Source organism: Balaenoptera borealis (assembly GCF_965194805.1).
Source record: "Balaenoptera borealis genome assembly, chromosome: 1".
NCBI lineage: Eukaryota > Metazoa > Chordata > Mammalia > Artiodactyla > Balaenopteridae > Balaenoptera > Balaenoptera borealis.
Genome location: NC_138860.1, coordinates 111,871,515 through 111,886,037, shown reverse-complemented (window position 1 = coordinate 111,886,037; position 14,523 = coordinate 111,871,515). Strand labels below are relative to the sequence as shown.

Below are 14,523 nucleotides of genomic sequence, written 5' to 3'. Positions count from 1 at the left end.
TATTTAGTATATGCTTATTACTTGGAAATGCAAACTCAAAAACGTTTTACTGGTAGGGATACCCAATCACAGTTTGCCACTTTTTCATATGTCATCTTGCATTATTTTGCTTACTGTTTCATATTCACAGGTATTTCTTCCAAGGAATCTGAAGTATCCTTGAAGGTAGGGATTGTGTCTTAAACTTCCACTTTATCTCCCACAGTAGGCCCAAATGTATCCTCCCTAAATACTCATTGAATTGAATTAAACTGGTACTCCAGCGACCTTCTCCCTCTGGAGCAAAGCAAGCAAGTAAAAATATTGTAGAAATATATAGAAATAAAAAATATATAGAAATACAGTAGATTTCTAGAGCTTCTGGGGAAGGCTGAAGCTGCTTCCAAGCTCTGCAAATAGAACACAGGAACTTAAAAATAATCCTTCTGTACAAACATGAAAAATGTTACTGCAGACTCCCAGAGGTGTATAATGGATCTGAACTTTAAAACAGCAAGATGAAGTAGCGCTTAATTTAGGGAACTCAAATTGCAAACTGCAGCGATCAGCCCACTCACAGGTGATTATAGTCCATGCTTTGGTTCCCTCTGTCGGTAGAAAGGAAGAGGTTTTGTTTTTTGGGTTTTTTTCCTGCAGGAATTCTTGGTTCAGGTTGTGTGATGGCTGCTGTTCACGGCATGCACTGCCTGAGAAAATTCAGCTCTTAGATTTAGGAAACGGGAAGAGAAAACCTACTGGATCTTTCTCCTTAGATGGAAACTAAATACACATTTTTATTCCTTTTACATACTACCACTGCTGTCTCTAAAGCCAGACTCGTTACAAACCACTTTTTAATTGTCAGAGAACACACACAGCATTTGTTCTGCCATGGCTTTCTCAGGCTTCTAATTGTAAGGTGTAAAAAGTACACCTAGATTGCTCACAGAGTTGCTCACACAAGCCTGGTTTTCCCACACTGTCTGCTAACCCCATATCTTGGTAATGTTTTCCATGACATAGACAAGGCGTTTTGATCTCAACTAGTGAAAGGAATCAAATATCTAAAAATTCTTTGATTTATTAAGTGGAATTAAGGACACACGCATCTTTCCTTAGCATGTGATTTCTTTCTCAATTCCCCCTTCCCAGAACTTTTATATATGAGTCTGAATTGTTACTTAATCATATCAATGACTCATCATTTGAGATTTGGCTCCAATGCCCTCAGGAGAATTCCTTTGTATGGTATTCCAAAGAAGCATTAAGCATCACTTGTCCCCTGTTCAGCCATGTGCAATTCCAAGGACCAGTGAAGACCCTGAGATGCCACTAGTGCCTGGCACATTTCAGAGTTCAAAAAAGATTTGTTTAAACAAATACAATTTGAAGTCATTTTCTATTTTAAGGGTTAATTTTGTATATGTCAGAATTCCTCCTTCCTGCATGTGAGGATATTTGTTCTATTTCATTAATCTTAAAGGGGGCATAACAATGTTTTACATAAAATGCTTACTGTCTAGGAACTTTATGTATTATGGTAGAATGAAAGAGACATGCCTGGCATCAATCAGGGCTCTGCCACTAACTGTTTGGAGAGGCAACGAACGTGGGCCCTTAGCATCCTTGCACATTCTTGCTGAGTGTGCTAAGAATGTAAGATCCTGCTCATTTGGGCCATTCTTCAGGGTTGTGTTTGCAGCGAGCAACCTTGAGGGATGAGGGAATGTCCCTCTGTGGGACAAAGAGCAGGCTTGCTTACTGCTTGCTATAAACTGGTAGGTCCCCCAAGCTCAGCATTCCTCTTCTATAATGCCACCCATTTTGTGTGCAAGCATCCATCTGGGCCCACCTGCTTCGTTCCTGTGAGAATTGGGCTTCAGAGAACCGACACGATCATGTTGACACTCTGGCTAATGCTTTTGCTGTGATAGTCTTTCATCTCTGACCCAGGAGTCTTGTGTGTTCTGTCAACATCCATGAAACTGTGACGAGCTGACACGTTAGCCTGCAAGTAGGGTAAAATAGCAGATTCCTCAAAGTTCTTGACACACACCAGGGAGGTGTCCCTACACAAGTTATTCAACCTCTTTTAGCTGCAGTTTCCCTTCCTTATAAAGAGGACGATAGTATCTGGCTCATAGCATTGTTGTGGGGTGAAGTTAAATAAGAATGTACAGATCCCGACTCCACTAGACCCTTCCTGGGAGCTCCCTTCCCTCTTTAGAACACGGACAGAGACTGCTTTGCTTTGATGCCTGATGTATCTGGGCAGCGTGGAATGGAGTGGACCACAGGGCACAGCAGCAGCTCCGCAATTTCTACGTAGGCGGGGCTCAGAAAACCGCAAGCCGATTGGAGCGGGGACCAACGGTTTTGTATGCAGAGGCGTTTGCAAGGCAGCCACGCGATTTTTACTTAGATCGTCTCTTTCAAGTGGCTTCGGGGTCTTACTGATGCGAATTACAGGGGCACTGAAAAATCCCCCCTCAGACTGACACTCTTGATTCGTGGCGACCGCGCCCTTTCGAGCAGCGGGGAGCGCGTCGGGACTCCGGCTGCGCCGCCTCCTTCGGCTGCCGGCTGCCTCCGGAAAACCACGCGGCCACGCTCGGGCGCGCGCCCCCCGACCGCACGCGCCCGCTCACGCATGCTCCCGGCGCTCCCACGCGCGCAGGCCCTCCACCGGCACCGCCCACGCAGCCTCGTGCTCCCGGCGCACGGGCTCCGGTGCTGCGCGGCGCCCGCGGAGGCAGTTGCTGGCGCTGGGATGAGCTCTCGGAGGATGCCGCAGCGCGGGGCGCGTCGCCCCCCTCAGTCCACCAGAGCCCGGATACCTCAGAAATTCGGCTCTGGGTCTGTGGGGAGCGAAATGCAACCCAAACACCGTTTTACCGAACCCCGCGCAAATAAACACGCACAAGCACTCACACAGACGTCGCCGCGACCCGCGCTTGCCGCGGCGGATCCCGGCCGCGGGCGGCCAGGAAAAAGCCCGGGACCCGGGAGGGGCCGCTGCCCACGCCTCAAAGTCCGAGGGGTCGCTGCTCGGGATCAGCCGCTAAAAGGTGCGACGTAAGTGCCCGGCGTTACCGGCCCGGCTTAACGGCGCAACGGCGCAACGGCGAGCCTGGGGCCTCCATCGCCGGGGCGGGGCCAGGCCGGGCGGAACCGGCCGCGGGAGAGCGGGTAGGCGGGGGCGATCGGGCAGGAAGGGAGCTGGGGAGGAAGAGTGCGGGCGTGATTTATCCTGCGCGGCCAGGTACGGCGGTGCCCAGGGCGGGCCGGAGACCGGGCTGCGGCTGTCCTCAGACGCACCAGCCGGCACCCGGCGGACTCGCGCCCGCCCTTCGCTTGCAAGACTCGCCGGTTTCGTTAAGAGGCGGTCTCCGGGTGAGGACGAGCTCTTGCGGCCGGTGTCTGTCAGTGCCCTGGCCTCTGCGATACAGACCGAAAGCTAAGGGGGTGGTGGGAAGGGCGCGGGGCCGTCGCCTCTGGCTTAACGGAGCAGATGCGCAAAGAGTCCAACAGGTGGCTCCGTGGCGCAATGGATAGCGCATTGGACTTCTAGAGGGTGAAGGCATTCAAAGGTTCCGGGTTCGAGTCCCGGCGGAGTCGCAGTTTTTCCCCCCAGTACATAATTTATTTTCTACACCTGTCATTTCTCTCATTTTCCTAAAGGGTTGAACTGGCCTCGCATCCTCTGCCCACTGCCTTCGGCTTCTGCAGCTCTTTCACCTCTAGCCGCTCGCACCTCCAGTCTCTCCTTCCCCCTGCTTCCCTGGCTCAGTGGCTCTGGGCCTGGGCCCTGCCGACTCCGGAGCCGGATCCGGGAACTGGGAAGAGCGGCCTGGGCGGCGGCGAAGTGAAGCCTCGCGGTTTCGGCCTGAGCAGAGCGCGGGGGAGGCCCGGGTCTAGGGTGTTCCGGGAGACCTGCCCCCAGGCCCCGGGGGTACGCCCCCTCGCCAGGAGCGCGAGCTTGGGTGCCAGGGAGGGGTGAGCAAAGGACGAGGAAACGCGCCCACACAGTGAGCTGCCCCTCCAGCCCACAAGGCTTCCGAATTGTCATGTACTTGAATCCCCAGTGGGATCCTGTCAGAAATGCAGATTTCTGGGCGTCACTCTCATTCAGTCGATCAAGGTGGGGCCCAGGAATCTGACCTTCGAATAAGAACGCCCTCTCCCCTCCTCCACGATTCCGGTGCAAAGAGACCGGAGGTCCACTCTGCTTGTCAGCTGCTCTAGGCAGGGATGACTATCTTGTACTACTTCTCCTGACAGTTCATAGCTTTACACGAGATTAGGGTTCCACCTCGCTAAAGGCGAATGAATGAATGAAATTTTAAAAACTCATTGTAACAAACAATTCATCCAAAAAATACAAAATCCAAAATTGTCAAAAAAGGTACAGGGAAAAGTAAACATCCTTGTTCTTCCTATATCCCAGCCTTTCAATTCTCTCTATAAGCCATCAGTGAAAATGGTTTCTTGGAAGTATTTTCAGATTTATTTTATGCACATGTCAGCATTTCTATATCTATTCTCTTTCTTTATGTTTGTTGATGTTACTGATATAGGTGATATAGCATTACGATTGGTAGTATATTATGCTTGCTAGTTCACTTATTAATACAATAGAGCTGCCTTGTTCCATTGCACATAAGTATCATAATGATTTAATAGTCCCCAATAGTTGGTCATTTAAGTGCCCAGTATTTTCCTGTTACAATGTTTCAGTGAACATCCTTATTCTTACATTATTGTACACAAGTGCAAAGGTATCTGTAGGATAGATTCCCAGGAAGTTGAATTGCTGTGTCAAAGGTTTATTTGTGCATTCTTTGATAGATACTGCCAAATTGCTCTCATAGAGATTGTATCCATTTTACTCTCACTAACTGATAAAAGTGGCATTTCAAATTAATGTAGAAGAGGAAGAATGTTCATTATCAGTGGTTCTGGGACAAAATTCCCACTTCACTCCTTTTACAAAAGTATATTCCGGATGAAGAAAATACAGGTATAAAAATAAAACCAGGAAAAGCACTAAAATAAAACATGATGAAGTTATTTAATAATCTAAGTGCAATATAACCCCAAACCTAGAAGAATTTAAAAAATTGATAAATACAAATATATGAATTTCTCTAAGACAAAAAATAAGATACCATAAACAAAATCAAAAGACAAACTGGGAAAGAATAATTACAATACATATCACAAAAAAAGGGCTGGTTTCCTTAAAATGTAAAGAACTCCTACAAACCAATAAGAAAACGACCAACGATGCAATAGAAAAATGACCAAACTCAAGAACAGATAAATTACAAAAAAGAAATACAAATTATTCTATGTATAAAAAGATGCTCACCTTCACTCATAACAAGACATGGATTGAAACTACAACTAGGAACCATCTTTCAGCTGTTTCATAACATGTAGGGTATGTTGTTGGTAAGACTGACATTTAATTTTCTGCTGTAAATGCAGCATTGTTTAAAATGGCCTCCGGAATTCCCTGGCAATCCAGTGGTTGGGACTCCATGCCTAGGGCCTGGATTTGATCCCTGGTCAGGGAACTAAGATCCCACAAGATCCCTGCACGGTGGGGCAAAAAAAAAATTTTTTTTTAATAGAATGGCCTCAAGCTGGAAATAACCTACATGTCCATCAATAATGAACTGTTTGAAGAAAGTATGGTAGAACCTTGTAATTGAATTGAATACAGTGCAGACCTTTAAAAAATGAGGAAGATCCATATATACTGCTATGGAAAAATAACCAAGATTATATGAAAAAAATTGATGCGTAAATGAGTATACTTAATATTATTCTTTTTGTGTTAAGTAATGCTAATAATAATAGTAGTAATAATGTATATTAGCATGACTGTATGTGCAGAGAAAATTTCTGGAAGGATATATGAACGGTTAACAGTGCTGGGGCAGGAGGGACAGTGGTATGGAGGGTGGGGATCTTTTTACTGATTGCCTGTTTGTAATGTTTGAGTCTTTTTTATAATAAGCCTATCTTATCCTTGTAATAAGTTAATTTTAAAAAGATAGAGCAAAAATAATTCCTAAGCTAATGAGGAAGGAACAAAAAGCATTTGGTGCCTGTTCTTAAGTTCACTTTCCAGTAGTCAGCCCTGATACTGCTTATCCATTAAAGATTTTCTGAATTTGATTTAACAAACATTTATTATCTCCTTATGTTCTGCTCCATGCTGGATCTCGGCCATAAATACACCCTTTAGGAGCTCCTCCTACTAAGCATAGAGAAATATGTAAACAAGATCTCTCTTTACAAGGCGGTTCCAGCAGGGACCATGTCCTGAAGGTCTTGTACACCATGTTAAGGAGTGTGGACTTTGCCCTAAAGGCATAGCCTAGCTTTTTTCTTTTTTAATTTTTAATTTTTCTTATTGAAGTATAGTGTGAGTTACCATGTTTCAGGTGTCCGGCAAAGTGATTCAGTTATACATATACGTATACATGTACATTCTTTTTTAGATTCTTTTCCAATATAGGTTATTACAAGATACTGCGTATAGTTCCCTGTGCTATACAACAGGTCCTTATTGTTTATCTATTTCATATGTAGTAGTCTCTGTCGATTAATCCCAAATTTCCCTCCCCCCCTTCCCCCTTTGGTAACCATAAGTTTGTTTTCTTTAGTTGTGAGTCTATTTCTGTTTTGTAAATAAGTTCATTTGTATCATTTTTTAAGATTCCACATATAAGTGATATCATATGATATTTGTCTTTCTCTGACTTACTTCACTTAGTATGATAATCTCTAGGTCCATCCATATTGCTGAAAATGACTTATTCCATTATATATATATGGAATATATAATATTAATATAATATATAATATTCCCTGGTGGTCCAGTGGATAAGGCTCCACGCTCCCAATGCAGGGGGCCTGGGTTCAATCCCTGGTCAGGGAACTAGATCCTGCATGCATGCTGCAACTAAGAAGTCCGCATGCCACAATGAAGATCCCGCGTGCCACAGCTAAGACCTGGCGCAGCCAAAATAAATTAAAAAATAAATATTTTTTAAAAATTCTATACATACACACACACACACCCCACATCTTCTTTACCCATTCTTCTGTTGGTGGACATTTAGATTGTGTCCATGTCTTGGCTATTGTAAATAATGCTGCTATGAACATTGGGGTGCATGTATCTTTTTGAGTTAGAGTTTTCTCCAAACATATGCCCAGGAATGGGATTGCTGGATCATATGGTAACTCTATTTTTAGTTTTTTAAAGAACCTCCATACTGTTTTCCATAGTGGCTGCACCAATTTACATTCCCGCTAACAGTGTAGGAGGGTTCCTTTTTCTCCACACCCTCTCCAGCATTTATTACTTGTAGACTTTTTAATGATGGCCATAATGACTGGTGTGAGGTGATACCTCATTGTAGTTTTGATATGCATTTCACTAATAATTAGTGATGTTGAGCATCTTTTCATGTGACTGTTGGCCCTCTGTGTGTCCTCTTTGGAGAAATGTCTGTTTAGGTCTTCTGCCCATTTTTTGATTGGTTGTTTTTTAGATATTAAGCTGTAGGAGCTGTTTGTATATTCTGGAAATTAACCCCTTGTTTGTAGCATCGTTTGCAAATATTTTCTCCCAGTCCATAAGTTGTCTTTTTGTTGTATGGTTTCCTTTGCTGTGCAAAAGCTTTTAAGTTTAATTTTGCCTCATTTGTTTATTTTTGTTTTTATTTCCATTACTCTAGGAAACAGGTCCAAAAAAATATTGGTGCGATTTATGTCAAAGAGTGTCCTGTCTATGTTTTCCTCTAGGAGTTTTATAGTATCCAGTCTTACATTTAGGTCTTTAATCCATTTTGAGTTTATTTTTTATATGGTGTTAAAGAATGCTCTAATTTCATTCTTATACATGTAGCTGTCCCCTTTTCCCAGCACCATTTATTGAAGAGACTGTCTTTTCTTCATTGATTATTCTTGACTGCTTTGTCATAGATTAATTTTGACCATAAGTGTGTAGGTTTATTTCTGGGCTTTCTATCCTGTTCTGTTGATCTAGGTGTCTGTTTCTGTGCCAGTATCATACTGTTTTGAGGACTGCAGCTTTGTAGTATAGTCTGAAGTCAGGGAGCATGATTCCTCCAGCTCTGTTCTTTCTCAGGATTATTTTGGCTATTATTATTTTCGGGGTCTTTTGTGTTTCCTACAAATTAAAAAATTTTGTGTTCCAGATCTGTGAAAAATACCATTGGTAGTTTGGGATTGTGTTGAGTCTGTAGATTGCCTTGGGTAGTATGGTCATTTTAACAGTATTGATTCTTCCAATCCAAGAACATGGTATATCTTTCCAGCTGTTTGTGTGGTCTTCAGTTTCTTTCATCAGTGTCTTATAGTTTTCAGAGTGCAGGTCTTTTGACTCCTTAGATAGGTTTATTCCTAGGTATCTTATTCTTCTTTTTTTTTTTTAATTTATTTTTATGGCTGTGTCGGGTCTTAGTTGCGGCACGCAGGATCTTTGTCGAGGCACGCGGGATCTTTTGTTGCAGCATGCGGGCTCTTCATTGCAGTGCGTGAACTTCTCTCTAGTTGTGGTGTGCGGGTTTTCTCTTCTCTAGTTGTGGCACGTGGGCTCCAGAGTGCATGGGCTCTGTAGTTTGTGGTACACGGGCTCTCTAGTTGAAGCACACGAGCTCAGTAGTTGTGGCACGTGGGCATAGTTGCCCCACAGCATGTGGGATCTTAGTTCCCCGACCACAGATTGAACCCACATCCCCTGCATTGGAAGGCAGATTCTTTACCACTGGACCACCAGGGAAGTCCCTCATTCTTTTTTTTTTTTAAAGTTTTAATTTATTGATTGATTGATTGCTTGATTGCTATGTTGGGTCTTCGTTTCTGTGCTAGGGCTTTCTCTAATTGTGGCAAGCGGGGGCCACTCTTCATTGCAGTGCACGGGCCTCTCACTATCGTGGCCTCTCTTGTTGCGGAGCACAGGCTCCAGACGCGCAGGCTCAGTAGTTGTGGCCCACGGGTCTAGTCGCTCCGCGGCATGTGGGACCCTCCCAGACCAGGGAGCGAACCCGTGTCCCCTGCACTAGCAGGGAGATTCCCAACCACTGCGCCACCAGGGAAGCCCCCTCATTCTTTTTGATGTGATGTTAAATGGGATTGTTTCCTTAATTTCTCATTCTGATACTTCATTGTTAGTGTATAGAAATGCAGCCGGTTTCTGTATATTAATTGTGTATCCTGCAACTTTACTGAATTCATTGATGAGCTCTAGTCATTTTCTGGTGGCACCTTTAGGATTTTCTATGTATAGTATCATGTCATCTGCAAACAGTGACAATTTTACTTCTTCCTTTCCAATTTGGATTCCTTTTATTTCCTTTTTTTCTCTGATTGCTTGTCTAGGACTTCCAAAACTATGTTGAATAAAAGTGGCGAGAGTGGGCATCCTTGTCTTGTTACTGATCTTAGAGGGAATGCTTTCAGCTTTTTATCATTGAGTATGATGTTAGCTGTGGGTTTGGATGTGTGTTCTGTATCAGCCCTCTGTCCACATTGTGGATTCCAGGCTGGAATAGCACAAGACGGGAAGCTCTACAACCAGTTCAGGGCAGTTAAGGTCATCTAGGTAAGAAAATTATGAGGGCTGGAACTTGGGAGGTGGCTGGGGAGTGGGATAAGTATACAAATTGGAGAGAGATTAAAGGAGGCCAAATTGATGGGACTTGATCAATTAAGGGATATATAGAGGAGAGAAAGGGAACAGTCAGAAAAGACTCCCATTTCTAATTAGGGCAGATGAGTGGATGCTGAAACAGTCACAAAGGAGACAGAAGGAGAGAGAAGTGGGTTTGGGGGAAAACTAAGTTCGTATTTCTATGTGTTGAGCCTGAGGTCTCTGTGGAACATCCTGGAGAAGATGTACAGTTGGCGGTTGATATTCAATGCCGAGGACATGGCAAGCTCTCAATAAATATTTATTGAATGAAAGAACTAAAGGAAAGTAAGTAGGGAGAGAGGGAAGGAAAAGAAGAGAAGGTCTGCAGCTAAGGAGACTGATCTAGGCTTGAGATTTAAAATTTATTCACCTACAGATGGCACTTAAAGCTCTGGACACAGGTGAGATCGTGCAAGGAGAGTATAGATCGAGTAAGGAGAGATGAAGGTTGAAGACAGAAACCCAGAGCACAGACAGTTGAAGGATAGGTAAAGAATGAGTTCTTCAAAGAGAACAAAAAGGGTAGCCAGAGAGGTAGGAAGAAAACCAGGAGAAGAAAGCATTATCTCCAAGAACTGATGGAGCAAGTTTCCCCTTGAGGAGAACAGAGTCAAGAGGAAAAGGAAGACATCTCACATTTTTCTAAACACCTGCTTTATGCCGGCAACTTTATTTAACCCTTGCCATTTAATTATCTCTCCAATCCTAAGAAGTATGAATTATCCCTATTTCATGGATGAGAAAGTTAGAGTGTGAAGATGTTATGGGCGTAAGTTGAAAGGATTAGCCTCGGCGTGATGGAAAAGTGCCTGCTCTTCTGAGGCAAGTAGGAAGAGGGCAGAGGAAAAAGCATGAAGGTGGAGAAGGGAAAATCATAGGTGTTCATGTTTGAGGACCTATTTCCTTTGTGCCCTCTTTCACTGCTCTACCTCACACACCCAGGATTCCAGGAAGGTAGTCACAAAGTGGGAGCTGCCCCAAAGGTGGAGACATTCCCATCTTGTGCCACCTGTACCCAGTACAGACTCTAAAGACTAGTGGCTAGGGGTGGTTTCATTCCAACTTCCTCTTGGGCTTTGTACATCCATCAGCATTTTAAAAATATTTTACAACTTCATCCACCTTCTATTCTATATATATATATATATATTTTTTTTTTTTTTTTTTTTTTTTTTTTGAGTCCTGGCTTTGTACAAGGAACCATATTGGAAAGAAATACAAAATTGAGTAAGAGTGCATTTTCTTACAGCGTTCGTCCTAGTGAGGGACAGGGGACCATGGATCGGTGATTCCATTAATTAGGGTTGGTTTTGCTACGAGTGACAGGAAACTCAAAATAACAGTGGATTTGGCAAGATAGAGGCTTCTTTTTTTTTTTTAATAAATTTATTTATTTTCAGCTGCATTGGTTCTTTGTTGCTGCGCGTGGGCTTTCTCTAGTTGCAGCGAGCGGGGGCTACTCTTCGTTGCGGTGCGCGGGCTTCTCATTGCGGTGGCTTCTCATTGCAGGGCACAGGCTCTAGGCGCGCGGGCTTCAGTAGTTGTGGCACATGGGCTTAGTTGCTCTGCGGCATGTGGGATCTTCCTGGACCAGGGCTCGAATCCGTGTACCGTGCATTGGCAGGCGGATTCCTAACCACTGCGCCACCAGGGAAGTCCAAGATAGAGGTTTCTTTCTCATGTGAAAGTCCAGGGAATGGCAGCTGCTTGATCATGAGACCCAGGCTCGTTATTCTTCCATCTTCAAAATGCAGGTTCCACCTCATGGTCCAAGATGATTGCTCCTGCCCCTGCCATCAGGTCAGAATACTAGTTAGTGGGGAGAAGATAAAGGGACAGAGCCCCATTCCAAGCTCATCCTTCTTTGAAGGACACCTCCCAGAAGATGCACATACCACATTCACTCACATCCCATGGAAAGGTGGGAATCTTAGCTTTTTTTTTTTCCCCAAGGTGGACACAGTCCCAGCTAAAAACCATGTGTTCTGTAACTGTAAAAGAAAGGGGGAAAAATCCAGCAGTTTCTGCTGTTGATGCTGAAATAGGTATGCAGATAGCTATAGTGCAAGGCTAAAATGAAAGTGTGACAGAGTTATACGTACTAGCTCTGTGACATGAGGCAGGTTACTTAACCTTTCTGTGCCTCGGTTTCTTCATTCATAAAGTGATGAGGTTAATAGTAGTACCTACCTCCTAGGTTTACCTAAAGGTTACCTAAATTGTTACATATGTATATAATATGTTTCATATGTACATACATATATAATGGTTACATAAAGTAAGTTGTATTTGTAAGTCCTTAGAACAGTGCCTGGCACTTAAGTAAGTGCTATATAGCGTTTATTAAAAACAAAGTAAAAATAAGCACAAATGGAAATTTCAAGAATGTACATATCGGTGGGGAAAAATCTGAAAAAATATTTTATGAGGAAATGTAGAGTGTCAGCTCAGTGTTGCCTGGGATGGTCTCATTCCTTCCCTGGGCACTGCCAGCACCTGGCACATTGCCTTGCACAGAGTAGATGCTCAAACTACTGGCTTCAGAATGGGCTTGAAAGGTCAGTAGTATTTTGTTAGGTGAGTTGGAGGCAAGGAAAATATTTTAGGTGGTGTTACCCATATGAACAAAGATAAAAGGTGAGAAAACTCACTGTATCCAGCACAGTAGCTGGCATGCACAGCACTTGGTATATGTTGACTGACCACTCAATATCAACTAGTTTGGTTTGGCTGAAATTTATTTGTCGGGTCTAGGCAGAAAGACACATCACTTTAGAGAATTTAATATGGGGAATTGTCACACAGGTGATGAAAGTGTAGGCAACCCAGATATTGCAATAGTAAGAAACCGCTATCAATCACCCCTAGTGCCAGGGGGACAATGAGAGGAGATGGTGTTCCCAGAACCCAGAATCCTGGGGTATCCAATGGTGGGAGGTTGCCTGGTAGGAGGTGGGAAATGGCAGAGCTGCAACCCAACCCAAGGCGGAGAGGGAGAGAAATACCCTGACTTCTTGCTTCTCCTGCCCTTGTCTTAGGTCAGTGTCTCACTGCAAAGTCATTTGGCATCTGGGAAATGTCATTTCCTGTAGTCCAGAGCAGAGCAGTGAGAGAAATAGGCAGATGACCAGCACAAATGACGTTTGGAGCATGAGCGGGGGAGTGATGAATATAAACCCCTGGTGGTGTCATTTTATAGTCTTGAATGTCAGATCTTGAATATAGGGGTTTCCTCATGTTTTGTTAGGCAGAGGTAGGCCATAGAAAGTAAAAAAAGCAGAAAGGCATCATTAAAACTGTTTTAGGAAGGCTTCCCCAATGGGGAAGATGGAGAACAGGGAATAGTAGCTTCCCTTTGAGTACCTGTCATGTGCCGGGCACGGTGCTAAGCACTTATTCATCTCAGAAAGATGATGTATCTGGTTCTGGATATGTTGAGTTTGAGATGACTTCACGATACATGGATGGGCGTATCACATATAACAGGAACTGTGCATCTGGAGCAGGGGTGTAGAAGTGTAAGGATGGAGACTTTGGAGTCTTCCGCGGAGGGGTGAGAGCAATGCGGAAGGAGAGGGAGGACAAGGCATTCAAGTTAGACGACAGTATAGAGGAAGAAGATAAGAGGGTAGGTATTACGGGGGACCAATGAGCAGTGGGCAGAGTAAGAAAACCAGTGAAGGGAAAAAGAATAGAGGGATAGGAGAAGCAGAAAGTTCATCTTCCCGCAGGAGCCAAGGGAAGCTGGAGCTTCAAGAAGGAAAGGTCAGGAGTGTCAAATAACAGTTCCTGGCCAGAAGAGATGAAGACAGAGGGAACAGCTATTGAGTATAGCAGCTGGATGCATGGAGGAATCGTTTCTCTAGACAGGTGAGGTCACAGAAGGAAAAGTAGGCGTTTCCTTGGCTGCGAGTGGCAGGTGAGAGTATCAGAAAAAGAAAGAACAAGACTAGTGGCACATACGAAGAAACGTCTGACCAACGGATCCAGACTGATTAGGGAGGAAAATGTATCCTAATGGGGGTGGAGGATTGGGAGAATGAGAGGGGCTGAAATACTTGAGATCATGAGTTTACAGTCTTTGGAGGTGGGGCCCAGGCATCAGTACTTTTGGAGCCACCTCGAATAATTCCAAAGTGCATTCAGGGTTGGGTTAGAGGGAACTGGAGGGAAGGCTAACAGAATCACAGATTGAGGTAGTCAGAATTCAGTATCTTGACCAGTTTCAAGTAAGTCCATGATGGTGACTGACTGAGGTGGAGTGGAATTGAAGGTAACTGGAATTGATAAGATTGAGCTTGAAGGAAATGCAGGCTCATCTTGATTCAAATGCCTTTGGCTAAATCAGGATAATGATTTTCACTAAAGGAAAAACCAAGAGTCAACCCTAAAGGACTACAGTCAGGTAAAATATGTGAAAAGCGTTTAAGTTGTGATTCATCCAGCAGTCACCAAAGCACAGGTAGAGGCACTGAGCCAGTTGTTTTGTATCTTTTCATCTCACTTTATTTGACATCCACTCCCCTCCTGGCAGGTGAGGGCAGCTGACAGTTGAAGGTAAGTGGCAGATTTGTCTAGAAGGGCAGATGTTACAGATAAATCGGCCAAGGTTTTGATGAGCTTCACATTACAGAATTAAGCCATGACCTGTTATCATTGTCTCATAGCCAGCCATTTTGGTGTGTGTGTGCGCGTACACATATATAAAAATGGGAAAAAATAGGTCTTCCTGATAATACCAAGATATAGAAAAATTTTATTAACTACAATGTGTACCTTGTTTTTGTTGTTCTCTTTAGTACACTACT

At 43.9% G+C, this 14,523-nt stretch overlaps 1 protein-coding gene and 1 long non-coding RNA gene across 6 annotated transcripts in view; one reads left to right on the top strand and one right to left on the bottom strand.

The window, feature by feature from the left end:
- Positions 1-316: 316 nt before the first annotated feature.
- LOC309626379 lies at positions 317-3,051 on the bottom strand. Its single transcript, XR_014243148.1, has 2 exons — positions 2,911-3,051; positions 317-1,987 (listed from the first exon to the last, which is right to left on the bottom strand). It is a non-coding gene; the product is annotated as an uncharacterized lncRNA (long non-coding RNA).
- The window catches only part of LOC309626100 (uncharacterized protein), a 20,788-nt gene continuing 8,245 nt past the window's right edge, over positions 1,981-14,523 (top strand). The window contains exons 1-3 of one of the 5 annotated variants that reach the window (XR_014242963.1): positions 1,981-3,047; positions 3,661-8,804; positions 9,122-13,438. Coding sequence is in view for 1 of the 5 variants with exons in the window: in XM_082386498.1 (XP_082242624.1) it covers positions 2,630-3,047; positions 3,661-3,848 (606 nt within the window). In the remaining 4 variants the exon portion in view is untranslated. Of the gene's footprint in view, positions 3,048-3,186; positions 3,373-3,660; positions 8,815-9,121; positions 13,439-14,523 lie in introns of those variants that run through there. The other 4 variants (XR_014242964.1, XM_082386498.1, XR_014242961.1 and 1 more) reach the window with 4 other exon arrangements.